This window comes from Somniosus microcephalus, chromosome 26 (assembly GCF_052327205.1).
Source record: "Somniosus microcephalus isolate GS21.2 chromosome 26, FLI_Smic_1.0, whole genome shotgun sequence".
NCBI classification, from domain to species: domain Eukaryota; kingdom Metazoa; phylum Chordata; class Chondrichthyes; order Squaliformes; family Somniosidae; genus Somniosus; species Somniosus microcephalus.
Window position 1 is genome coordinate 2,923,005 of NC_141012.1, and position 27,600 is coordinate 2,950,604.

Consider the following 27,600-nt stretch of genomic DNA (forward strand, 5'->3'; position numbering starts at 1 on the left):
TCATTATGGCTTTTAGATAGTGCCATTCCATGTCTATTTTCTTGATCCACTCTCGTCCTAGAAGTGGTGGTCCTCCCTCAGATAATACGTACAAGTTCATTCTTGGGTGTTCTTTACCCCTATCTCTCACCTTGACTCTTATCTTCCCCATGGGGTATACCTTATGCCCCGTGTATGTCTGCAATACAAACTTGGTATTTCTTAAGGGTATGTGAGAGAATAGCCGGCGGTAGTCCCTTCGATTTATGACTGATAGAGCTGATCCAGTGTCCAACTCCATTCTTACTTGGACTCCAGCTATTTTTAGTATGACCCAGATAGTTTGTAGGTCAGCTTCCTTACTCACATTGTGAATTCTCAGACTACCCAGCTCCTGGCTGTTTGGGTCTGAGTCTGAATTCTTCTCAGCCACCTTGTGTACCTTGTTGTACTTTTCTTGTGGTGGCTTCCTTTGGTTGTTGGTCTTCTTCCCTGACCGGCATACCTTAGCGATGTGACCCAGTTTGCCACATTTCCTACATTCTTGGTTCTTAAACCAGCATTGATTCTGGTCGTGTGTTGTCTTCCCACAACGATAGCATTTTGTTGTACTTGAGGTAATTTGGTCCACCCCGAGTGCCGCCGCCTTTAGCTGCATTTCCGCCGTTCCTTTCGCTGCGGCTTCGTGCGATGCGGCTATAAGGACAGCCCTGTCAAGTATGAGGTCGTTCTCTTCGAGTAGTCGCTTTTGTGTCCCTTCCTTGGACAATCCGCATATGAACTTGTCTCGCAGTGCCTCTGTCAGATTCCCTCCGAACTGGCAGCATTTCGCTAGCCTACGCAGTTCGACCAAATATTCCGCGTTGCTTTCGTCTTTCCGTTGCGTTCTTGCATAGAATTTGAATCGTTCAGCCAACATCAACGGTGTGGGGTTCAAGTGATCCTTCAGAACAGCCACAATCCCTTCGAAAGTCTGATCCGCCGGTTTAGCTGGTGCTAGTAGATGCTTCAAGAGCCCGTATGTCTTTGCGCCCATCGAGTTTAGCAATGTTATCGCTTTGTCGTCTTCCTCTATTTTGTTGGCTTCACAATAGATCTCGATGCGTTCCACGTACGTGGCCCAGTCTTCTATCTCAGAATTAAAATCGTTAATATTCCCTCGCTTAGGCATCTTCCTTTCCTTGGGAGCAGCACAAGTATTTCTTTAAATTCTTATTTATTTCTAAGATGGCGGTTTTTCCCGCGAAAATGGCGGTTTCCCGCTCTTTCCTTCTCTCCCCGCCCCTTCAATGGCGGTCTCCCGCGTCTGTCGTCTTCTCCGCCTAATGGCGGCTTCCCGCGTTTCTTCCCTGGTGGGAGGGGTACGCTTTCCCCACAGCGGACAGGTTCAGCCGCTGGGCTGGCTTCCGCACAGCTCCCCTTACTCGGCTCTGTCTTTCTCTCCCGTTCGCACGGCTCTACCGGCGCTGGGTACCCCGTTCACGGAGAACAGTTCAGCCGCTGGACTGGCTCTCGCGCAGCCTCTCTCCCCTTGCTCGGCTCTGTCTCTCTCTCCCCCACGTTCGGCTCTACCGGCGCTGGGTACCCCGTTGGTGGAGAACAGTTCAGCCGCTGGACTGGCTCTCGCGCAGCCTCCTTTGGTCGGCTCTGCCTCTCCCACACGCCCGGCTCCCGTTCGCCTCCCAGCCCTCACGCAGTCCGGTGCTTCCCTCCCCGGCTGCGGCTGAGTTTCTCTCTTCCCGCGCCTGCTCCCGGTCTCAGCGCTTCGTGGCTTCGGTCGCTGCCCGGCTTTTCCTGCCGATCGCGGTCCGGCTATCTCACGACGCCGTTGGACCCGCCTTCCTGACCAGCTCTGCTCCCCCTCGACCGTGGTCGAGTGCACAGCCCTTATCCTCCGGATTTCGTTACACTTTTCCCTACTCACAGTCTCCGCGGCCGCCTTGTTTCCTGCTGATCGGCTCACTCCGCACCGTGGTAGAAGGGTAGTCAGTGCCTGTTGCTGATGGAAGCTTTTGTTGCTAAGTCTTCCTCCTTTCTATTGCTGCAGCCTCGTGTTTTCTTCCAGCAGAACGACGAGGGCGGTTGCCTCTCTTCGACGCTCTTTAGTTGCTTTGGTAGTCTTGCCGCAGGGTATGATCGGACTCGTCGCCACTGTAAAGTCTGTGGGTTGTACAGTTAATAATGACACAGACTTCAGGAATAACAAACAAACAGGTCTTTACTATTCGAAGGTCAGGGCGAATCTGCCCAAGGAATCATGCCACAACACTTATATACCGGTGTGGTCACCGTCGGTATTACAGTATACAGAAGCCAAACAAGTAGTGCCACACCTAAAGTAGTTCTCTTAAAGGTGAACGGTTACATACAATAGTTCTCTTAAAGGTAGACGGGTACATACACTACATCGGTGGTGATAGGCTTGTTGTTCTTTTGCTTGGATCCGTGCTGTGCCTCAAAATGCATGTTCAAATCTTTGGTACAACTGCCAGGACATTATTTAGCACATTTTCTCTTTACACAACTTGCAGAAGGCTAGCTGTTCATTCTTTTCTTCAAAAAAAAGCTACATTCCTTCTGATTTGTATTCATCAAATGATGCAGATGGAGCCATAACCAATTCTCCTTTCTATCTATACTAAAAGTACTTAACTTCCTCCATCACTTCAACTTTATACATACAGCAGTCTTCTCTAAATGGACTAACCATCGCAGCCTTTAATAATCTTCTAAATCTCTTGTACTATTTCCAACTCCACCATTGATTCGATTTTCCACATGGGGTTTTGTACTAGTTGTAATGGTCAAGTGGGGGAGGGGGAAATCACACACACAACAACTGTCAGACATGGGTATTCAATCAAATCTGAAGTGCTGTAATTGTTTTGTGAACTTCATTCTACAGTATTGCATCACTTCTTCAACCCCAAATCCTAGGATTTTTATGCTCTGAATTCCCAGATATCACTCTTAAATTGTTTGGGATCCCAGGGTTCCAATTTGAGTGCCAGGTTTAATGCAGATTTCAAGAAGTTTCCCTCTCAACAATCTAAACTAAAGCTTTTGGATAAAACTGGGATAGATCCCATAGATGTCAAGAATCTACCTCAAATCATGACACCGAAAAAAAACTTTGTCCCATTATTACAAAAGGATGCTAGACCATGGAGTTTACCATTCCAGGCTGCAGTGGTGAATTAGAATCAGAAAATGGTAACAGCACAGAGAGGTCAATCGGCCCGTCGAGCCCGTGCCGGCTCTCTGCAAGTCCCACTCTCCCGCCCTTTCCCCAAAGCCCTACAAATGTTTTTCCTTCAGGTACTTCTCCAATTTCCTTTTGAAAGCCACAATTTAATCTGCCTCCACCGCCACTAATAGCAACGGTTAGAGAGACAGCCTACAACAGCAACTTGTATTTCTACAGCACCTTTAACATAGTAAACCGACCCATGATGCTTCACGGGAGCCTACTGATGTTTTGTTGTGTTGACTAATCCAGTTTCTGGTTTAAAAAGTTAATCTTTAGAAGTCCAACCTATGTAAAGACTTTCTCTCCAGGGGGTAGCGTATCAAATTACAAGATGTTTTATTGCTCTTATAGAAAATACTAACTAGTTCACCTGACCAGCTATTTCCTTTAGTTACACAATGTTCCAGTTAATTACAGCCCTGGGTTCTGATAATCCAGGTAAACAATTAAAGGCTTCCTGGGTATAATTTGAGATATTTGCATTTCTGTACATGGACTTGTATGGCTTATGAATGAACTAGTCTTCCAGCATATTCCGGTTTCCAGTGCTGTGGAGAAAGTCTTTCACCATGTTTTAACTCACTAACTCAACTGTTCAAGCTTCAGTTGTACCACTCTACATAATTTGAACCTCCAATTCTGTGCAAGATACTAATCTAAGGTTTATTCCATTTGTTTACTGTTAGATCCCAGTCGACCAAGTGAGTACAGCTATATCACAAATTACAATCGAACAGCAACCTACAATCCCAAACATACACACAGCTGACTGACAGTTTTTAATGTAGAACAAACTTTACATTGCTACCTCTTAATAATTTGAGGTTCACACCACCCCCCCCCCCCCACCCTTCTCAAAATTTAAGAGACAGTACCTGACTTGCATATAATCCAGCCTAGATTTATGGAATGAAGTTTTCTCTCTCATATGCCCATAAGTGAAGAGAGTTTGGGCAATTACTTGTGGGCACATATCATCAAGACTAAATTGCGAATATCACTCAAAGCCCCTAATGATAACTGGTGTTGGAAATTAAGTACAGCATACTGATGTAACGGAAAGTGCTTTTCACAGGTTGGAGCTGAAGTGCATTGTCGAGGCAGAGTAAAAAGAATCTTACTCTGCATCCAACCCATGGTATTTCTGACCTGGAAGTCACTTGCGCACACACACCGAGTTCAAAAAGTGGAAAAATATTATTTTATTCACATCACAGACACATCTTAACTCTCATAACCCCATTTTGAAAACCGGAAGCTCAAGCAGCTTTGAATCACAAAAAATGGTTTCTTCTCTTAGGCAGAAAATGGTTTAGTGACTTTGACAGATGCTAGGATCCATCCAATTTCAATTCATAAAAAAATTACATATTTTGTCTTTTCATACGAGTTTGTAGCAAAGGCCAGTATTGTAGTAATTGAACATGATTTCTGCTGCTCTTCGCTGAATGGGATGTAGTTTGCCCTTCTCGCTCTGTGAGGAGGGGAGGAGCGAGCGAATCTACACCCATCGAGTGAATATTGAAAAGACCTCCAAATAGGTCTGCTCCTGAACCTGGCAAAATCCATCATACTAACTAGTTGCCAATTGTGATTTTTAAATACACATCCAAGTGACCACGGAGTGCAACCACTGAGTTTCCACTCACTCACTAGATATCTTCCATGATTGGTGGGCACTGCAGGATATGGAATACTTCATTGACATGATCTGCTAAACAGGAGTTTAAATTCATTTTAATTTGAAGAGACCATCTATGTTATTTTTAAACTAGTGGTGCCTTCCTTCACCAATGATACCCTACCGATCAAAACAAACAGGATATTCAAAGCAGATAGCCCACCACCTTTGTTTAGATCGATTTCTGATGGGGAGTCCGGTGTTAAGACAAGATTGCTCGATTCTCTCCTCGGGCAACATCCGAGAGTTTGCTACAGTGAGAAAAGAGTCAGAGCGGTTACCTACAAATCGCTGTTTCCCCTCACCACCCCCCGCCCCCCCTCCCAAAAGAGTTCTAAACCTAATTAAGTCAAATCCTCATTAGACTGTAATAACAACAGAAAATGCTGGAAAAACTCAGCAGGCCAGGCAACATCCGTGGAGAGAAATTGAAGTCAACGTTTCAAGTCAAACTCTGTCAAGACAACCTAATTAGACGGTGATGGTTAAAGCGATTTACACCTGCAAGTCCTTTGGTCTGTTGTCATTGAAGGAAGTGGGACAGTTTTTGATCTTTGTGCCAGTTTGCACTTCAAAGCAGACAGACCTACCCTTCATTCCTTACTCATAAGGTTGGTGATGGCTTTCCACAGGAAGGGCCCGTTGCCATAGTGGCACGCTGGCTTTGTTAGGCATGATTAGCTGTGCCTCACCAATCAAAAAGGTCACCAGCACTGATCGAAAACTGCAAGAGGCTTCTTTGATGTCATGACTGCAGAATGCCATCACTTGGTGGGTAAATGCACCACCTGGTGCAGGTCAGAAACCACAAACTGAGAAAGCCACAGGTTCACATAATCTGTGCGGAGTTTCAACAAGACAGCAGTAAACTGCTACAACGGGTCTCGGTGTCTCTGGGCTAGGGAGGAAAATCGGCCAGAGTTCCTTCTTCACATTGTTGCCCACGTGACTTTTTTTTATTCATACACAGGATGTGGGTGTTTCTGTCAAGGCCAGCATTTATTGCCCATCCCCGATTGCCCTCGAGAAGGTGGTGGGCCTTCTTTTTGAACCGCTGCAGTCCGTGTGGTGAAGGTGCTCCCACAGTGCTGTTAGGGAGGGTGTTCCAAGATTTTGACCCAGCGACGATGAAGGAACGGTGCCATCTTTCCAAGTCAGGATGCTGTGTGACTTAGAGGGGAACTTGGAGGTGGTGGTGTTCCCATGCGCCTGCTGCCCTTGTCCTTCTAGGTGGTAGAGGTTGCAGGTTTGGGAGGTGCTGTCGAAGACTTGCCGAGTTGCTGCAGTGCATCTTATAGATGGTACACACTGCAGCCACGGTTCGCCGGTGGTGGAGCCAGTGAATGTTTAAGGTGGTGGATGGGGTGCCAATCTTAGGCAGTCCCTCGGAACCAAGGATGACTTGCTTCCACATTAAAAATGAGTTCGCAAGTGACTGATGAGTCCAATGCGGGCCCTCCAGTCTCTGTCACAGGTGGGGCAGACAGTGGTTGAAGGGACAGGTGGGTGGGGTGCTTGGGTTGACGTGCGCTCCTTGCGCAGCCTGCGCTTGGCTTCCGCTTGCTCCCGGCGAAGAGACTCGAGGTGTTCGGCGCCTTCCCAGATGCTTCTCCTCCACTTTGTGCGGTCTTGGGCCAGGGTTTCCCAGGTGTTGGTGAGGATGTTTCACTTTTTCAAGGAGGCTTTGAGGGTGTCCTTGAAACATTTCCTCTGCCCACCTGGGGCGCTCTCGCTGTGTCGGAGTTCCGAGTAGAGCGCTCGTTTTGGAAGTCTCGTATCGGGCATGCGGACAATGTGACCCGTCCATCGGAGCTGATTGAGCGTGGTCAAAGCTTCGATGCTGGGGATGTTGGCCTGAGCAAGAACACTGACGTTGGTGCGCCTATCCTGCCAATGGATTTGCAGGATCTTGCGGAGGCAGCATTGGTGGTACCTCTCCAGTGCTTTGAGGTGCCTGCTGTACATGGTCCATGTCTCTGAGGCATACAGCAGGGCAGGTATCACTGATCCTCCTTGGCGACTTTAACGCCAGAGTTGGAAAGGACACTGACCTCTGGGGAGGTGTGATCGGCAAAGAGGGGGTAGGGAAAGCCAACTCTGACGGTACCCTCCTCCTGTCGAAGTGCTTAGAGCATGGCCTTGTCATAACCAACACCTTGTTCCATCAGAGAGACAAGTATAAGGCTTCATGGCAGCACCCTGGCTACAAGCACTGGCATCTGCTGGACTACGTCATCGTCTGAGCGAGGGACCGCAAAGACGTCCGCATCACCCGCGCCATGACAGGAGCTGATGACTGCTGGGCAGATCACCGCCTAATCTGCTCCGTCATCTCCATCAATGTAGCCCCAAAACAGCAGCGGCAACAGAAACAGTGCTGCAGAAAAATTAACGCGGGAGCACTCAAAGACCCCGCTAAAAAAGCCCTATTCAGCCTGCGCCTCACAAACAACCTGACGACTCCCAGTGATGCAGAGACACAGTGTCCACAGCGCCTGGTCTGCACTCAAGGCCTCCATAATCAGCACCTGTGAAGAGACGCTCGGTCACTCAACCAGGAAACACCAAGACTGGTTCGACGAGAACGACCAGGAGATCCAGGAGCTAATAGTCCGCAAGCGCAAGGCATTCCTGATCTGGAAACAACAACAGAACTCGAGAGCAAGAAAGCAGCTCTACAGACGCCTGAAGGCCGAGGTCCAACAAAAAACTCGCGACCTAAAGAACAGATGGTGGGTGGAGAAAGCGCAGGAGATCCAGCAGTTAGCCGACAACCACGGCGTGCGTGGATTCTTTAGCGCAGTCAAGACCATCTACGGCCCAAGGCCCTTCCCCACTGCGGGCCAAGAACGGAGAGGTACTCATCAAGGACAGAGGCAGTCAGTGCCCGCTGGAAGGAGCACTTCGAAGATCTCCTTAACCGCGACTCTGTCTTCGACACGAGGGTCGTCAACTCCATCCCACAGCATGCTACCCGCCACCATCTCAGCACAACCCCAGCCCAGCATGAGGTTGAAAAGGCCATCCGACAACTGAACAACAAGGAGGCCTCAGGAGCAGATGGAATCCCTGCCGAGGCACTAAAGCATGGCGGAGAAGCACTACTGGAGCGAATTCATGAACTCATTTCTCTTATCTGGGAGAAGGAGAGCATGCCAGGGGATCTCAGAGATGCCGTAATCGTGACCATCTTCAAGAAAGGTGACAAGTCCGATTGCGGTAATTACAGAGGAGTTTCCTTGCTCACAAGAATCCTCCTCAATCGCCTTCTCCCAGTGGCCGAATAGCTCCTCCCAGAGTCGCAATGCGGATTCCGCCCACTAAGGGGCACAATGGACATGGTCTTCACCGCACGTCAATTACAAGAGAAATGCAGGGAACAGCACCAACCGCTGTACATGGCCTTCTTTGATCTCACAAAGGCCTTCGACACTGTCAACCATGAGGGATTATGGAGTGTCCTCCTCAAATTCGGCTGCCCTCAAAAGTTTGTCACCATCCTCGGCCTGCTTCATGACGACATGCAAGCCATGATCCTGACCAACGGTTCCACCACAGAACTAATTCACGTACGAACCGGGGTCAAGCAAGGCCGTGTCATCGCACCAACGCTCTTCTCGATCTTCCTTGCTGCAATGTTCCATCTCACCCTCAGTAAGCTCCCCGCTGGAGTGGAGCTAATCTACAGAACAAACGGGAAACTGTTCAACCTCCGTCGCCTCCAGTCCAGATCCAAGGTCGTCCCATCCTGTCGTCGAATTACAGTATGCAGACGACGCTTGCGTCTGTACTTACTCAGTGGTCGAACTCCAAACCATCGTAAACACCTTCACCGAAGCGTACGAGAGCATGGGCCTTACACTAAACATCCGTAAGACAAAGGTCCTCTACCAACCTGGCCCCGCCACACAGTACTGCCTCCCGATTATCAAAATCCACGACAAGGCCTTGGACAACGTGGACCACTTTCCATACCTCGGGAGCCTACTGTCAACAAGGGCAGATGTCGACGAAGTCCAACACCGCCTTCAGTGTGCCAGTGAAGCCTTCGGTCGCCTGAGGAAGAGTGTGTTTGAAGACCAGGACCTCAAACCCGGCACTAAGCTCATGGTCTAGAGCAGCAGTGATACCCACCCTGCTGTACGCCTCAGAGACATGGACCATGTACAGCAGGCACCTCAAAGCACTGGAGAGGTACCACCAACACTGCCTCCGCAAGATCCTGCAAATCCATTGGCAGGATCAACGTCAGTGTTCTTGCTCAGGCCAACATCGAAGCTTTGACCACGCTCAATCAGCTCCGATGGACGGGTCACATTGTCCGCATGCCCGATACGAGACTCCCAAAACGAGCGCTCTACTCGGAACTCCGACACAGCGAGAGAGCCCCAGGTGGGCAGAGGAAATGTTTCAAGGACACCCTCAAAGCCTCCTTGAAAAAGTGAAACATCCCCACCGACACCTGGAAATCCCTGGCCCAAGACCGCACGAAGTGGAGGAGAAGCATCTGGGAAGGCACCAAACACCTCTAGTCTCTTCGCCGGGAGCAAGCGGAAGCCAAGCGCAAGTCAACCCAAGCACCCCACCCACCCGCCCCTTCAACCACCGTCTGCCACACCTGTGACAGAGACTGTAGGTCCCGCATTGGACTCATCAGTCACCTGAGAACTCATTTTTAATGTGGATGCAAGTCATCCTCAGTTCAGAGGGACTGCCTAAGAAGTAGTAGATGGGGTTAATGATTGCAGTAAAGCGTAATGGCGTTCAAATTAAATTTTCGTACTACATTAAATGTGAAAACTCAAAACTCAGCAGTAAAATTATAGATTTTAGCCTTTCAAGCTTGGGCTGTATCTAAAAAGCAGTGTAGCTGTTCAACAAAGGGTCAAGTAGCAGTGGGATCAATCTGAGGTGATGAATTAAGAACATTAGAACCATATCTCACAACACTGAAGCACATTGGCTCAAGTTCAATTATTTCCTATTGCATAATGGTACCAATGCACTAAATATGCCCAGTGATAACCCGGGGTAGGGAAAACAGTATTCACACAGTTACAGAAACTTATGCCTAAATGTTCTAGTTGGCTACAACTTTATTCAGAACATTACGTGTTAATAGGGTAACTATTCTGATGAGGCCATTAATGGGGCGGAAAGAGTATGGCAAGACTTCTAACTGAGTTATCGTGCATGTTAATTTCCACCTGGACTTCTGGTTCAGCCCTATGCTCGGACAGCAAGCTCCCGCTCAAGATATGGACAGGGCTTGAGAGTTCATTAGCACTTGGCCATAATTTTGGAGCACTACTGCAGCTACTAAATCAGAGCAGAGGAAGATGAAACACCATTACCTGGGAAGCAGAAGTGATTGAACAATGAGAGAGCAGAGCAAATCGAGCTAATGGAGTGTTAGAGCTGAAGAACTGCCAGATTCGGTGATGCAGCAGTCCTCCAAGAGGGTGCCCTGGAATCCCAAACAAGCATTCTACTGAAAGTCATTGCAGCACCCAAGAAGCCAGTGCATCATTTACTCCACCCTTCAGGAGCACCAGCACAGGCACCGAAATGACAACAGACGGGTCAGAAACTGGGTAAGACCAGCTAGCCATGACAGCTGTAAACATTTGATAAGCAATCGCAGGGTCACGAATTAGCACAAGGAGGAACAGGGCCAATCCAATCCCAAGCAATTCTCACTGATGCCCAGCAGATGGACCACCATAGAATCATAGATTGTTACAGGGCAAAAACAAGGTTCTCTGCAAGACTATTGGTATCAGACAGAACAGCTCTGTAACCATCTCCCTGCAAAGGCAGTTCTCCTGGAACTCTGCCATGTAGCTGTCTCAGCCTAGAGAAATATTTAGCTAATGGTGGGTGCAGGCAGTGCGCCGCTAATGCAACCTTATCTCCCTGGCGTCGTTCATCTATCAAATCTAACTAATAGGAGGGCAGCAATGAACCCAATGGCCATAACTTTGAAGTCAATTGCAACTTAAAAGTTCTAGCTTTTAAAAAACCTTGGAGAGGATTGAATGTAACTGGTCTTTAATGTCTAGTTTAAATGGGCACGCTCACCGCATTGTTGGAGTCGCCATCTTTCAATAAGATGTTAAACCGTATGCCTGTGCAAGTGGATGTAAAGATCCCATGGCACGAGTCGAAAAAGAGTATGCAGTTCTCTGTGTCTTGGCCAACATTCCTCCCTCAACCAACACAACTACAAGCAGGTTTTCTCGTCATTCATTCGCGGTTTGTGGGACTTTTAACTGTATGCAAATTGGCTGCCGCGTTGCCTACAAAATAGTAACTATACTTTAAAAATAATTAATTGACTGTGAAGTGCTTTAGAACACCTGAGGTTAAAGACACTATACAAATTCAAATTCTTTCCTTCTTAAAGCAAAATTAAGAAGTGCATTAAGAACAAAATATATTTGCCAACATAACACGTGAAAAAGTACTCACTGTATAAAGAGCTTTGAGACCTTGACATGTTAAGTGCTATATAAATGGAAGTATTATAAATAGGACAGCCCACTGTGAGCAACACAATACTGTATCTCCACAAGCGAGACTGATCGAACAACTTACATCTGACAAAGTATAACAAGTAGATTACAGTCAGTCTCACAAAAGAGATGGATTCAGATCACACTGTGCTCATAACATTCGATTCATGGTTTGTTTGTAACAGAAATTAATTTTAAATGGGTATTTTTATAGCCCATGACAATCAGTTAGACACTTTTTTAAAAAATTCATTCTTGGGATGTGGCAGCACCGGCTAGGCCAGCATTTATTGCCTGTCCCTAGCTGCCCTGAGTGGTGCTGGGCCGTCTTCTTCAACCGCTGCAGGCTGTGTAGACAACTGAGGGGATTGCTAGGCCACTTCAGAGGGCAATTAAGAGCAATGTTCACTCTAAATAAAAAAAATTCCGCGCACAGCCACTTTAAATTTAAATGCGTGGTATCTCTCTCAGCCGCAACAGCTTGTGAGCGGCCTGTGGGGGGCCGCCGAGTTGATGCGCGGCCATGCACCTTAGGGGGAGCGCGGCCATGCACCTTAGGGGGAACGCTGGTTAAGAGTCACATGTGGGAGTTACATATAGGCCCAGACCGAGTAAGGACGGCAGGCTTCCTTCCCAAAAAGTAATTCGTGAACCAGGGGGGGGGTTTTATGACAATCGGCTTTTTATTTTCCAGATTTTTTTTTAAACTTAATTCAAATTCTCAAACTGCCATGGTGGGATGTGAATTTATGTTCTCTGGATTACTAGTCCAGAAAGATAACCATTACACGATCATACCTTTCGGGAATATATACTTGTATTTCCACTGGTACTTCTCTAGGTGTATTTTAGTACTATTAATGGAGGTCATAAACTGGTGAGAAGCCACTGAAAGATTAGAGAAAATGAACTGATGGATTTTTTTCGAGGCACTAGTGCAAAACCAACAGAAATTGAAACCGAGTAGTCCAGTGAAATATATTCTACACTCAATTTATTTCAGATGTCACCATAAGCCGGTTGTGTGGACCAATGGACCGTTCACTGGGCACTCATTTGCAATTTCTGTTGGTATATCAGATACAGAACGGTTTGTGTTAAAGTTTTGTAATGCACACAGTCACAAAACAAGACCACATATTTCCTTGTAAAACTATCTTCTATCACAGGTTGCAAAAAACACAAAGCAAAGCATCGCAGCAATATCACAGGCTGGACAAGGGCAATAACAGGAATTATTAGCTCAGACAGATACAGTTAACAAATATAAAATTGCAGGCTATACACAGGCACAGATTGTACAGAGATATTAAAGACACATTTTCAGTTTCAGATCAAGTCATAAACCAGGAATGCCCAAAAGCCAGAAGAATAGCCCTAAACATGCTTGTTGGACTTTTTTTTTTTTCTTTTATTCGTTTATGGGATGTGGTGTCGCTGGCAAGGCCAGCATTTATTGCCCATCCCTAATTGCCCTCGAGAAGGTGGTGGTGAGCCGCCTTCTTGAACCGCTGCAGTCCGTGTGGTGAAGGTGCTCCCACAGTGCTGTTAGGGAGGGAGTTCCAGGATTTTGACCCAGCGACAATGAAGGATCGGCGATATACTTCCAAGTCAGGATGGTGTGTGACTTGGAGGGGAACTTGGAGGTGATGGTGTTCCCATGCGCTTGCTGCCCTTGTCCTTCTAGGTGGAGAGCTCGCGGGTTTGGGAGGTGCTGTCAAAGAAGCCTTGACGAGTTGCTGCAGTGCATCTTGTAGATGGTACACACTGCAGCCACGGTACGCCGGTGGTGGAGGGAGTGAATGTTTAAGGTGGTGGATGGGGTGCCAATCAAGCGGGCTGCTTGGTCCTGGACGGTGTCGATCTTCTTGAGTGTTGTTGGAGCTGCACTCATCCAGGCAAGTGGAGAGTATTCCATCACACTCCTTACTTGTGCCTTGTAGATGGGAGAAAGGCTTTGGGGAGTCAGGAGGTGAGACACTCACCGCAGAATACCTAGCCTCTGACCTGCTCTTGTTGCCACTGTATTTATGTGGCTGGTCCAGTTAAGTTTCTGGTCAATGATGACTCCCCCAGGATGTTGATGGTGGGGTATTCGGCTGTGGTAATACCATTGAATGTCAAGGGGAGGTGGTTAAGACTCTCGCTTGATGGAGATAGTCATTACCTGGCACTTGTGTGGTGTGAATGTTACCTGCCACTTATCAGCCCAAGCCTGAACTTCATCCAGGTCTTGCTGCATACGGGCATGGATTGCTTCATTATCTGAGGAGTTGTGAATGGCACTGAACACTGTGCAGTCATCAGCGAACATCCCCATTTCTGACCTTATGTTGGAGGGAAGGTCATTGATGAAGCAGCTGAAGATGGTTGGGCCTAGGACACTGCCGTGAGGAACTGCTGCAGCGATGTCCTGGGGCTGTGATGATTAACCTTCAACCACCACAACCATCTTCCTTTCTGCTAGGTATGAATCCAGCCAATGGAGAATTCCCCCACCCCACTCCCCCGATTCTCATTGACTTCATTTTACTAGGGCACCTTGATGCCACACTCGGTCAAATGCTACCTTGATGTCAAGGGCAGCCACTCTCACCTCACCTCTGGAATTCAGCTCCTTTGTCCATGGTGTTGGCGGAACCCAAACTGGGCATCAGTGAGCAGGTTATTGGTGAGTAAGTGCTGCTTGATAGCACGGTCGTTGACACCTTCCATCACTTTGCTGATGATTGAGAGTAGACTGATGGGGCGGTAATTGGCCGGATTGGATTTGTCCTGTTTTTTGTGGACAGCACATACCTGGGCAGTTTTCCACATTATGATAGCAAAATACTGCAGATGCTGGAAATCCAAAATAACAACAGAAAATGCTGGAAAAACTCAGCAGGCCAGGCAACATCCGTGGAGAGAAATTAGAGTGACATTTCGGGTCTAACCCTTTTAAACCCAGTTTGAAAAAGGGTTTGACCCGAAACGTCACTCTAATTTCTCTCCACTGATGTTGCCTGGCCTGCTGAGTTTTTCCAGCATTTTCTGTTGTTATTTCAGTTTTCCACATTGTTGGATAGATGCCAGTGTTGTAGCTGTACTGGAACAGCTTGGCTAGAGGCGTGGCTAGTTCTGGAGCACAAGTCTTCAGCACGATAGCCGGGGTGTTGTCGGGGCCCACAGCCTTTGCTGTATCCAGTGCGCTCAGCCGTTTCTTGATAACACGTGGAGTGAATCGCATTGGCTGAAGACTGGCTTCTGTGATGGTGGGGACCTCAGGAGTACGCCGATATGGATCATCCACTTGGCACTTCTGGCTGAAGACGGTTGCAAATGCTTCAGTCTTGTCTTTTGCACTCACGTTCTGGGCTCCACCATCATTGAGGATGGGGATATTCATGGAGCCGCCTCCTCCTCCCGTTAATTGTTTAATTGTCCACCACCATTCACGACTGGATGTGGCAGGACTGCAGAGCTTGGATCTGATCCGTTGATTGTGAGATCGCTTAGCCCTATCTATAGCATGCTGCTTCTGCTTTTTTGCATGCATGTACTCCTGTGTTGCAGCTTCCCCAGGTTGGCACCTCATTTTTAGTTACGCCTGGTGCTGCTCCTGGCATGCTCTTCTTGCCAACACATTTTACTCATGTGCATAGCAGAAAACCAGTTTCCATGAATAGACCCATGACTCCTATGAACTGCAAACTAGTTCTTTTATGCATGATGTGAGTGGGGGTTAGCATGTCACAGGATTAAGAACTCCTCTCAACCACAGTTTCAAGCCAGAGTTTATGTGGGCTGTCCACCACTTCTCCTGCTCACTTCAGATTGCAGTAAATACCACAGTCAGACCACTACCTGCAGGGCAAAAATAGTTCAATTTACAAGTAATACAATTATATAGAAGCAAAAGGAAACAAGAACTTACATTTATATAGCACCTTTAACATAGTAAAACGTCCCAAGGAGCTTCATAGAAGCGTTATCAGACAAAATTTGACACCGAGCCACATAAGGAGATATTAGGACAGGTGCCCAAAAGTTTGGTCAAAGAGGGAGGCTTTAAGAAGAGGCTTAAAAGGAGAGAGAGAGAGTTGGAGAGGTTTAGGGAGGGAATTCCAGAGCTCAAGGCCCAGGCAGCTGAAGGCACGGCCACCAATGGTGGAGCGATGGAAATCGGGGATGCGCAAGAGGCCAGAATTGGAGGAGCGCAGAGATCTGAGGGTTGGAGGAGGTTAGAGAGAGATAGGGAGGGGCGAGGCCATGGAGGGATTTGAAAACAAGGATAAGAATTTTCATAAATCCAACTCTTCCATAAAGTTTCTGTGCCCACGCTCTAGCTGAGCGAGGAGATCACAATTCCATTTACCCTGCTCTTACTCAAGCAGCTGCAGTGTAATCATTGGGATTATATTACTACAATTAGAATATTTCAGAACCAATTTATATTCTGTCATTAAAAATTAGTTTGATAACTTTGCAGTAACAGAATAGTTCCTCCTCCAGGGTGACCACCATCGTTACTTTATTGACGTGAAGGTGATTGGTGTTTGTTCTATTTTTAGTGCAGTACCAGTAAATAAGAATGCCATATACAGTGCAATTAAACAGGAGAATGTAATTTTTTTTTTTTTAATCAAGATACCAGACAGTAAGCTAATCATGCCATTAATATTACTGAAAATGCTCAAGATTATCTTGAAATTTGTCTCAAGTATCTGATGTTCTCTATATTTTGTCCACCTTTTGTGGAAGTCCAAGTGCCAGCTCAGTAGGAACGATATCCTATGTGTGCACAGGTTAACTTAGAAAGATCAGAGCAAAATCCTGCGAACTTTACCTTGTCAATAAAAAAAATTATTTTTCTACAGCTTAAAAATATGAACTTTCAAAATTCTGCTGTATTTAAACAGGAACTTCCTGTTGCAACTGTCATTTACACCTTTGCTACAGATGAATGAACGCAATAAGGTTTGCATACTGGACTGCCACCAACTAATAAAAAAAACCTATCACCGCTCACTTCCAGCCGTGTAAGCTGTGGCTCAATGGGTAACACTCTCGTCTGAGTCAGAAGGTTGTGTGTTCTCAAGTCCCACTCCAGAGACATGAGCACAAAATCCAGGCTGACACTCCAGTGCAGTACTGAGGGAGTGCTGCACTGCCGGAGGTGCCGTCTTTCAGATCAGATGTTAAACCAAGGCCCCGTCTGCCCTCTCAGGCGGACATAATAGATCTCATGGCACTATTGCGAGAAAAGCATTTAAACATGGGGAAACTAGATAAACATGAGGGAGAAAGGAATAGAACATGTTGATGGGGTTAGATGAAGGAGAATGCTCGTGTGGAGCATAAACACTGGCAAGGACATGTTGGGCCGAATGGCCGGTTTCTGTGCTGTAAATACTATGTAACTATGTAAAAGCAGGGGAGTTCTCCCAGATGTCAGCTTGATAATACAAGGAAGAATCAGACTGAATATAAAAAGTACAGAGGACAAGTGAAAAAGGAAATAAGAGGGGCAAAGAGACAGTATGAGAATAGATTGGCAGCTAACATAAAAGGGAATCCAAAGGGATTCTATAGGTATATTATTAACAGTAAAATGGATGTCAGAGGAGCAGTGAGGCCGATTAAGGACCAAAATGGAGATCTATCGGTGGAGGGAGAAGGCATCGCTGAGGTACTAAATGAGTACTTTGCAGTGTTTACCAAGGAAGAGGAATTTGTCAAAGCTCTGGTAAACGAGGAGGTTGCTGGGATATTGGAGGAGATAAAAATAGATAAAGAGGAGGTACTAGACTGGCCGGCAGTACTTAAAGTGGACAAGTCACTCAGTCCAGAGGGGATGAATTATAAGGTTGCTGAGGGAACCAAGGGTAGAAATTGTGGAGGTGCTGGCCACAATCTTCCAATCCCTAGGTTATAGGCGTGATGCTAAAGGACTGGAGGTTTTAAAAAGAGGCAGCTGCAGAGATAGATGCTGCACTGGCAGTAATCTTCCACAATTCCCTAGATTCTAGTACAGTCCCTGAGGATTGGAAAGTAGCAAACATAAACCTGCTACTTAAGAAAGGAGGAAGAGAAAAACCGGGAACTATAGGCCAGTTAGCCTGACATCAGTAGTAGGCAAAATGCTAGAATCTATTATTAGGGACGTGGTAACAGGGCACTTAGAAAATCGTAATATGATTAGGCAGAGTCAACATGGTTTTATGAAAGGGAAATCGTGTTTGACAAATCGGTTAGAGTTTGTTGAAGATGTAACAAGTAGGATGGATAAGGGGGAACCAGTGGATGTAGTGTATTTGGATTTTCAAAAAGCATTCGATTCGATACGGTGCCACACAAGAGGTTATTACACAAAATTAGGACTCAGGTATTGGGGGTAATATATTAACATGGATTGAGGATTGGTTAATGGACAGAAAACAGAGAGTAGGAATGAAAGGGACTTTTTCGGGTTGGCAGGCTGTAACTAGCGGGGTACTGCAAGGATCAGTGTTGGGGCCTCAGCTATTCACAATCTATATTATTGACTTAGATGAAGGGACGGAGTGTAACGTATCCAAGTTTGCTGATGGTATAAAGTTAGGTGGGAAAGTATGCTGTGAGGAGGACGCATAGAGGCTGCACAGAGATATAGACCGGTTGACTGAGTGGGCAAGAAATGGCAAATGGAATTCAATGTGGGGAAGTGTGAAGTTATCCACTTTGGTAGGAAAAAAAAAGCAGAATATTTTTTCAATGGTGAGAGACTGGGAAATGTTTGCACTCAGAGGGACCTGGGTGTCCTTGCATATGAATCATAGAAAGTTAACATGCAGGTACAGCAAGCAATTAGGAAAGCAAATGGTATGTTAGCTTTTGTTACAAAGGGATTAGAGTACATAAGTAGGAGCAGGAGCAGGCCATACGGCCCCTCGGGCCTGTTCCGCCATTCAATAGGATCATGGCTGATCCGAATCTAGACTCACGTCCACTTCCCTGCCCGCTCCCCGTAACCCCTAATTCCCTTATCAGCTAGGAAACTGTCTATCACCGTTTTAAATTTATTTAATGTCGCAGGTTCCACAGCTCTGAGGTAGCAAATTCCATAGATTTACTACCCTCTGAGTGAAGAAGTTTCTCCTCATCTCAGTTTTGAAATGGCAGCCCCTTATTCTAAGATTATGTCCCCTAGTTGTGTCCCACCCATCAGTGGAAACATCCTCACCGCATCCACTCGATCAAGCCCCCTCACAATCTTATATGTTTCGATAAGATCGCCTCTCATTCTTCTGAATTCCAATGAGTAGAGGCCCAACCTACTCAACCTTTCCTCATAAGTCAACCCCCTCATCTCTGGAATCAACCGAGTGAACCTTCTCTGAACTGCCTCGAGAGCAAGTACCTGTATATCTTTTCTTAAATATGGAAACCAAAACTGTACGCAATATTCCAGGTGTGGCCTCACCAGTACCCTGTATAACTGCAGCAAGACTTCCCTGCTTTTATACTCCATCCCCCTTGCAATAAAAGCCAAGATTCCATTGGCCTTCCTGATCACCTGCTGTACCTGCATACTAACCTTGTGTGTTTCATGCACCCGGACCCCCAGATCCCTTTGTACTGTAGCACTTTGCAGTTTCTCTCCATTTAGATAATAACTTGCTCTTTGATTTTTAGAAGTCTTACTACAATTATACAGGGCATTGGTGAGGCCACACCTGGAGTACTGTGTACAGTTCTGGTCTCCTTACCTAAGGAAAGACATACTTGCCTTAGAGGGAGTGCAGTGAAGGTTCACTAGACTGGTTCCTGGGATGAGGGGATTGCCCTCTGAGGAGAGATTGAGTAGACTAGGCCTATATTCCTTAGAGTTTAGAAGAATGAGAGGTGATCTAATTGAAACATATAAAATTCTTAAGGGGCTTGACAGGGTTAATGCTGGGAAAATGTTTCCCCTGGCTGGGAATCTAGAACACGGGGTCACAGTCTCAGAATAAGGGGTCGGCCATTTAGGACCGAGAAGAGAAATTTCTTCATTCAACGGGTTGGAATTCTCTACCTCAGAGAGCTGTGGATGCTCAGTCGTTGAGTATATTCAAGACCGAGAGCGATACATTTTTGGGAACAAGGGGAAGTAAGTGATATGGGGATAGTGCGGGAAGGTGGAGTTGAGGTAGGTCAGCCATGATCTTATTGAATGGTGGAGCAGGCTCGAAGGGCCAAATGGCCGACTCCAGCTCCTATTTCTTATGTTATGATTGTAAATGTTACACCCTTGTTCAAAAAAGGGGAGAAGGATAAACCTGGCAATAACAGGCCAGTCAGTTTAACCTCGGTGGTGGGGAAGCTTTTCGAAACAATAATCCGGGAGAAAATTAACAGCCTCTTGGGCAAGCGTGGACCGATAAAGGAGAGCCAGTGCAGATTTGTTAAGGGCAAATCGTGCTTAACTAACTTGATTGAGTTTTCCGATGAGGTAAGAGAGAGTGTGGATAAGCATAAGAAAGAGGAGTCGTCGGCCATTCGACCCCTCGAGCCTGCTCCGCCATTCAATAAGATCATGGCTGATCTGATCTTGGCCTCAACTCCACTTCCCTGCCCGCTCCCCATAACCCTGGACTCCCTTATCGTTCAAAAATCTGTCTATCTCAGCCTTGAACATATTCAATGACCCAGCCTCCACAGCTCTCTGGGGAAGAGAATTCCAAAGATTCACGACCCTCAGAGAAGAAATTCCTCCTCATCTCAGTCTTAAATGGGCGACCCCTTATTCTGAAACTATGCCCCCTAGTTCCAGATTCCCCCATGAGGGGAAACATCTTCTCAGCATCTACCCTGTCGAGCCCTCTCAGAATTTTATATATGTTTCAATAAGATCACCTCTCATTCTTCTAAACTCCAATGGGTATAGGCCCAACCTGCTCAACTTTTCCACATAAGACAAACCGCTTTATCCCAGGAATCAACCTCGTGAACCTTCTCTGAACTGCCTCCAATGCAAATATATCCCTCCTTAAATAAAGAGACCAAAACTGTACGCAGTACTCCAGGTGTGGTCTCACCAACGCCCCGTACAGTTGTAGCAAGACTTCCCTACTTTTATACTCCATCCCCTTTGCAATAAAGGCCAACATTCAATTTGCCTTCCTAATTACTTACTGTACCTGCACGCTAACTTTTTGTGTTTCATGTACGAGGACCCCCAGATCCCTCTGTACCGCAGCATTCTGTAGTCTCTCTCCATTTAAATAATATTTTGCTTTTCTATTCTTCCTACCAAAGTGGATAACCTCACATTTTCCCACATTATATTCCATCTGCCAAATGTTTTCCCACTCACTTAACCTATCTATATCCCTTTGCAGACTCTGTGTCCTCCTCACAACTTGCTTTCCCACCTATCTTTGTATCGTCAGCAAATTTGGCAACAGTACACTCGATCCCTTCATCCAAGTCATTAATATAGATTGTAAATAGTTGAGGCCCCAGCACTGATCCCTGTGGCACCCCACTAGTTACAGTTTGCCAACCTGAAAATGACCCATTTATCCCGACGCTCTGCTTTCTGTTAGTTAGCCAATCCTCTATCCATGCTAATATATTACCCCCAACACTATGAGAAACACTTTCTCCCTTGCGAGCAAAAGGCAGAGACCAGTGCCGAGGTGCAGTCTTTGGACTCCAGTACGTCATTCACAAAATCATTCGTAATGAGTGAGCCTACAGGGTTATAGTTGACAGGTTACTCAACCATGGGAAGCACTGCAGCAGAGTCCAATCCCACCTTCCCCTGCTGTTTATATGTGCAGACACTTTCCAGCAGGAATCACTACATAGTAATCAGGAGCAGGCAGATTTTTCCCCTCCCTAGGCCAGGGGTGCTGAGGATAACTGGAATGCCCCAACTGCTGCCCAGACTGAGATTAACTAATTCTGCAAAAGACCAGGGTTTGAACCTGACCTTGTGCTTGTGTGTGGCTCAGCACCACACAGGGTACTAAATGATCCATTGCAAGCACGCTGTTTCAATATCTTTTAAGACCTATTTTTGAAGTTATACAACAATGTTCAGGTTTTGTTTGCAAACCAACTTTAAAAAGAGAAAATGTTACAAACACCATTACTTGCACCTTCCTTTGTGCACTACTGACATTTGGCATTCTACTGATTGAAATTGAAAGCATACAATTCAAATATTCTTTCACCTGTTATTAAAAAGACTTTAAAAATAAAATACAGCCAGCAGTTTTGCTCACAGTTACAGCTGAGTGACAAGTCACAATACACAGACAGACAGGGATTCCAATCAAATCAACTGTCAGGGTCAATTGCTCAATAACTTGTGTTTCTGGAAGTTACTAAATGATGAGGAAATTTCAGCTCCTGGTATTTTAAGCCGAGTGTGTTGTGGATCACAGTTTACTAAAGTAAATAGAGCTCTCCACAAGACAAAACCAGAAGTTATTTCAGACATCTCTCAAAAAGATGCAAGTGAAATATTACACACCCAAGCAGTGTAGTAACTGGGTTAATAAGTGATTATGCACACTGCAGTAACATTTACACTGCACATAGCAGCCAGATCCTTTGCACTACTGGCGAGATTTTATAAACAAAAAGAATAAGACTGACTGCAAACCCATTAAGTACTAAACACACATTACACCTACTTTCAAACAGAGCAACACACAGAAACTAGTGACACTGTTTGACATAAGTAAGCCCTCACTGCAACGCAATGAGACTTCGCAGCCTGCTATGCCAGATTTGGGTACCTCTCACCAGTTTAAAACGTCACTGCATCATCCCAATAGCCACAATTTTGATGAGCAAGAAAATAATCTGTACAGCAATTGTTTATCTAGCTGGACAGTGATGGGTCACTAATAATGGGAGCTAGAACCCATACTGCAATGACATTTACCACCTGGTCCTTGGTGCCCAGAATTTATCTACCAGCCCAGCAAGGATGAGAGCTATAAACACACAGAATGTGATTCACAAGTAGTTGGTGCAGTACCAGTGTTGCCGTCAGATATATTTGGCATGCTTTGCAGACACAACAAATATTTACCACATATACTAGTAACAGACCAATATTGTACTAATCTTTATTCTACAAACATACATTTCATTCCAATTTGGACACTTTTGATCCTTTCTATAGTATTTATTTCAGATCTCCTTTGAAGACAAATGGCTAGATCTAAATTTGGTGTGATATTTATCAACCTGTGCTAACAGTAAACCTTATCCAGTGCTGCTTGCGTCCAGAAGCACTAAAGTGACCATAATAAGGATGTCAGTGCAATGTAGCCCGCACCTTGCCCGTCAGTCTGCCTTTGCTCAGGGCTCGCTCTCTCTGCCTAGTGAGAATCGCTGCTGACAATATCACCTCCGGCAAATGCTGCCCGGTGGCATCAACATTTATTCTGATTTTAAAGAAACTGCTCCATCCGCTTCTCATGGGCTCGCAAACCTGCAAACTCCGGCCGCGGTTGTACATTTTATGCATCCGAGCAGCGGCCGGTTGTCGGCGACGATGCTGGGGGGTGAAGGCGGACTCTCTCCCCAAACACCCGGTCCCCCCTCACCCCGGCCGGCCGTACCTTGTCCATCAGTTTCCAGCATTTCTCCACCGCCCTCTTGTCCACCACGCCCGCCGGCTGGTGCGGGTGCGGGTGCGGCTGGAAGGCGTCCTTCACCAGCCCGATGAAGCCGCCCGCTTTCCTCAGGTTGCTGCCCCGCGCCGCCGCCGCCGCCGCCATCAGCCCGGAGCCGCGACAATCGCACTCCACACAAATAGGAGGAGTTTCCTTTTTTTAATTTGGTAAAACTTTTTAACCGGGCTGGATGCGGGGAGCGGGGGGGATTAGACGGCGGCTTTACCTCACCAATCGCGCCGCCCGCTCACATTGTTTTAATTCGCCTCAGGGTTTTTCGCCCGTCGGCCCGCCCTCCGCCGGGGTCAGAGTTCACCCGGGAGGAAAGCGGACCGCGGAGAGACAAGGGGGAAGGGGGCGGGACTGCGCATGCGAATCAGCCAGGCCGGCCAGCCCGCGGCGGCGCCATGTTTCATACTGGCAACACTTTATTTACATCGGAACAAAAGCCGCAGAGGCTGGCGACTTACAGAACTGATGAAAGGCCCTCGACCTGAAACGTTAACTCTGATTCTCTCTCTCTACAGATGCTGCCTGATCTGCTGAGTATTTTCTGTTGTTATTATTTATATATAGGAACAGGAGGAGGCCATTCAGCCCCTCTCGCCTGTTCCGCCATTCAATTAGATCATGGCTGGTTTGTATCTTAACTCCATCTACCCGCCTTGCTGCCATAACCCCGAATACCCTTGCCTAACAACAATAATTTAAATGAATCCATTATCTAAATAGAAACATGAATTTTTTTAACACTGTTGAATAAATTCCATCAAATGCGATGACACTGTCTTTCCCATATAGTAAAGGTATATAAAAAGAACTTACATTCATTTCCTGTCAACTTTTTCTTTATAAGTTCCTATGCCCACACTTAGAATGGGAACCGTGTATGTAAACTTGTCACACTGCAAGTGGTGACGCTGCATCACCTCAGCTTTTCCTAGCAGAGAAACTCTTAACGTTAATTCTCTGCTTCCCAAATTACAACATGTTCTATTTAACCATAAATAATAATATAAAATCACTTGCTCCTGACTCTCCGTGCAGTGTCACAGGAGATTAACTAGCATAAATATAATATTTTCTCTATAAAATCCATGGTACTCCTTACTTCTCTCAGTCTTCATTTTCACTTACAAACTAAAGTTTTTAACATCCATGCTTGTGCCATATACACAGAATAACGAGGATAGGGTAAGGTAGAATGAAACACCTGGATATTCATTCTGTAAGGCAGGGTAATTTATTCCAACATTGCCCTGGCTAAAGCTTGGGAGAGGAGGGAATGGGAGGTAAACCCAATTATTAGTGGATCATTTCAGGCAGCCTCTGGAGAGGAAGGGGGAAAGGACGTATCCACATGCAGCAGACCATAGTGGAAAGAAATTGAGTCACCAGATGTGTTGGCTTCTTGAACAAAGCAGGCTGAGAGGGGGGGGGGTGAAGCAATAAATCAATCAGGCCCTTGCCCCCTCCTCTTTATAATTTCCTGCCAAGAAAGTTCAGCAGAGCTGGCTACCTGGGGGAGATTGTAGTGTTGACAAGGAAATGGCAACCCACCGTGTTTGTATGAAATTGTCCTGTATCAGTCTGAGTTCAAACCTGACTTTCTTTGATGGGCTTTGTTCTACTAAAAGTGGATGCACGTGACCAGTGACAGGAGACCCACCCTGCACCACATCACCTGAATACTCTGCCATGTTGCAAATAGCAGACCAAGCAAGTGAACTATCTTGAGATCAGGAGGGTTCTCCACAGGGAGACAGAGTAACACTTGGGGTGGATCAAGAGTGATTGAGATGCCTAGGATGGACTTTATTCTTCAGATCAACCAATAAGGCTGAACAAGGCAAGTCCACAAAGTATGAAAGAGTGTTGGAATCCACAATACCTGAAAGTGATGAGTCACCACATTGATGAACTTTTCACTACTCCCACTCTGCCTTTTCCGTCTGATGCTAGGTAAGCTCAAAACCTCAATCCTGCATTCTTGAAACTCTTTAATACCTGATACCTGCTGGGAGAGCTGTGAAGACTTGGCATTTCTTTGGGTAGGGTCATCCAGACTCGAGTCGTCGTTGGCTTGTTCTCTCTACACAGATGCGGCCGGGCCTGCTGTGATTTCCAGCAAAGAAAATGTTTTTTTGTCTGTTTTTTGTTTTTCATACAGACCCCAGCATCTGCAACATTTGACCCCTTGTGACCCCACCTCATTGTTCTTTGATGTAATGTTTTCCTGACTGACCTGTTTGGACACCATTCACACCTTTGATTGCTGTGATTATCTCTCTGCCGAGGTGTGATAAATGGCAGTTAGAAAGATTACCTGTAAACATCTGACATTATTCTCTGACTATATAAGCTGTGTCTTTATGCATCTCTCCACTTCACCTGACGAAGGAGCAGCGCTCCGAAAGCTTGTGATTTCAAATAAAACTGTTGGACTATAACCTGGTGTTGTGTGACTTCTTACATTTGCTGTTTGTCATTTAATGAGTCACCACATTGATGATCTTTTCACTACTCCCACTCTGCCTTTTCCAAACATAGAAATTGTTGCAAGGAGGCCGATCTCTTCTCCAAGGAGGGAAAGATTACCATTAGACACAGTGCGGAAGAACCAGGATATACTGCAGGAGTGTGAGCAGCACAGCTCAGTCCCCGAAGTCTCCACACATCCTGAGACAGACAGTCTGTTTGGGAAAAGCTTGGGAAAACATTTCAACCCAAAATCTTTCCAGCATTTAACCAACTGAAGTACCCAAATCCTTGGATGAAAGGACAGGAATTCCTCTAGTGGCATCAGCAAACATATGGATTATTCCAGGGCCTCTGCGTCAGTCAGGAGGTGACATGAGTGAAGGTACCTTTGAGCTGGGAATGGTTCTACTGCATGTGTCACTTACTTCCCGATATACTGCGTCTTCTATCCTACTCTGTTCAACCTTGGTGATGTCCTACATTTTTTTTAATTTGTTTATGGGATGTGGGTGTCGCTGGCCAGGCCATCCCTAATTGCCCTAGAGAAGGTGGTGGTGAGCCGCCTTGAACCGCTGCAGTCCGTGTGGTGAAGGTGCTCCCACGGTGCTGTTAGGGAGGGGGAGGGAGTGGGACAACTCCCTCACTTGATAAACTATTGCAATACCATCTTCCATGGTCTGATTTTAGATAAAACTTTGTGAGAAAAAGGGAGAAACCAGCATCCGCACAAAATCTTCTTTTAGTGATGTTGAATATTCTGATGCTAAAATTACACAAATGTATGAAACACATTTATTTAGTCGTAATATTTTTTTCTAAATGAAGCAAAACACTTTTATATTCAGATCTTTGTGCCTACAGCTGAATTCCTTTATTCATTGATAGAATGAGGCGGCGACGAACGCCTGGGAGATGGGGCTCCATCCGCCAGTCTCAAAGATGGCGTTCAGTCACTTCCACTCCCTGAGTCAGGCTTCGGTAACCAGGCAACGAGTGCTTGCGCTGCCTAGCAACGTCAAACACTGATACTGAATCCCCGCCCTTGTGCTGCGCTGATTGGTCAGATGGCGTGACTGGCGTGCAGATACAGCTTCTGATTGGCGCGTCGCCACGTCAATCAGGAGCCGCTCCTTGTCAGCTGGGCAGGGGATTGCCGAGTCCTGGCAAACAGCAACCGGCTCACGTCGATCCGACAGGCTGTGTTTATGTAAATATTTATTTTACAATTGCAAATTAGATCTATTTTTGTTGTTAAATGTGTTCTGCAGCTTAAAAAAAACCTGCAGCTGTTTCTAATGATTTTCTCTACCTTATCCTTTATATTTTTTAATAAATTGCATTTTCGGTTCATTCTTTTTTATTTGTGTTTTTCTTTTTCAATCAGATTTGCGTGGAGTTAAAAAATCGTTTAAATCTTTTCTACTTTAATTTCTCTGCCAGTTTTTTTCTGGTTATTTCCTCGTTTGTTCAGCGACTGAGTGGATTTTAGTTGATTTTTTTCCCGTTTTTTTACTGATTCCTCTCTAAACATGTTCACTTTCTGATTCCCCTCCCCGCCTTTCAAAGTCTCAAAAATGTGCTCTGAATTCTCCGAGCCTCCTTGGTCCCTGCTCTGGGAAACACGCTGGATACTCTGCTTAGAACTAATGCGAGTTGTTGTTCAACGACTGGGGGAGATTCGGAGTGTGGAGAATAACTGGGTGGCCCGTTGGGTGAATGCCGATGGAAATTCAAATCTGAGGCTCCCGATAGTTCAGTTTGATCCCAGTCTCTGCCGCTCTCAGCCGAGGCCAAGGCATTGCAACGGAGCTCTGGGCCTGAGAAGGTCAGGATTGTGCAAAGGAAAGAGTGAGAGTGTGTGAGAGTGAGAGAGCTTGAGTGTGTGAGTGAGAGAGAGAGAGTGTATGAGAGTGTGTGTGAGAGAGTGAGAGTGAGAGTGTGTGTGAGAGACTGAGAGTGTATGAGAGTGTGTGTGTGAGAGTGAGAGTGTGTGTGAGAGTGTGAGAGTGTGTGTGAGTGTATCAGAGTGTGTGTGTGAGAGAGTGAGAGTGT

The 27,600-nt window shown here is 46.2% G+C and overlaps 2 protein-coding genes across 5 annotated transcripts in view; one reads left to right on the forward strand and one right to left on the reverse strand.

Moving 5' to 3' along the window:
• cbl (Cbl proto-oncogene) overlaps positions 1-23,372 on the reverse strand; it is a 170,815-nt gene extending 147,443 nt beyond the window's left edge. For both annotated transcript variants that reach the window (XM_085967669.1, XM_085967670.1), the window contains exon 1: positions 23,014-23,372. In XM_085967669.1, coding sequence (XP_085823795.1) covers positions 23,014-23,172 — 159 coding nt within the window. In that variant the 5' untranslated portion in view covers positions 23,173-23,372. The remainder of the gene's footprint in view (positions 1-23,013) is intronic.
• Positions 23,373-26,681: 3,309 nt separating this feature from the next.
• drc12 (dynein regulatory complex subunit 12 homolog) overlaps positions 26,682-27,600 on the forward strand; it is a 26,472-nt gene continuing 25,553 nt past the window's right edge. For 2 of the 3 annotated variants that reach the window (XM_085967671.1, XM_085967673.1), the window contains exon 1: positions 26,682-26,755. The gene's annotated coding sequence lies outside the window, so the exon portion shown is untranslated. Of the gene's footprint in view, positions 26,756-27,127; positions 27,374-27,600 lie in introns of those variants that run through there. The other variant, XM_085967672.1, reaches the window with a different exon arrangement.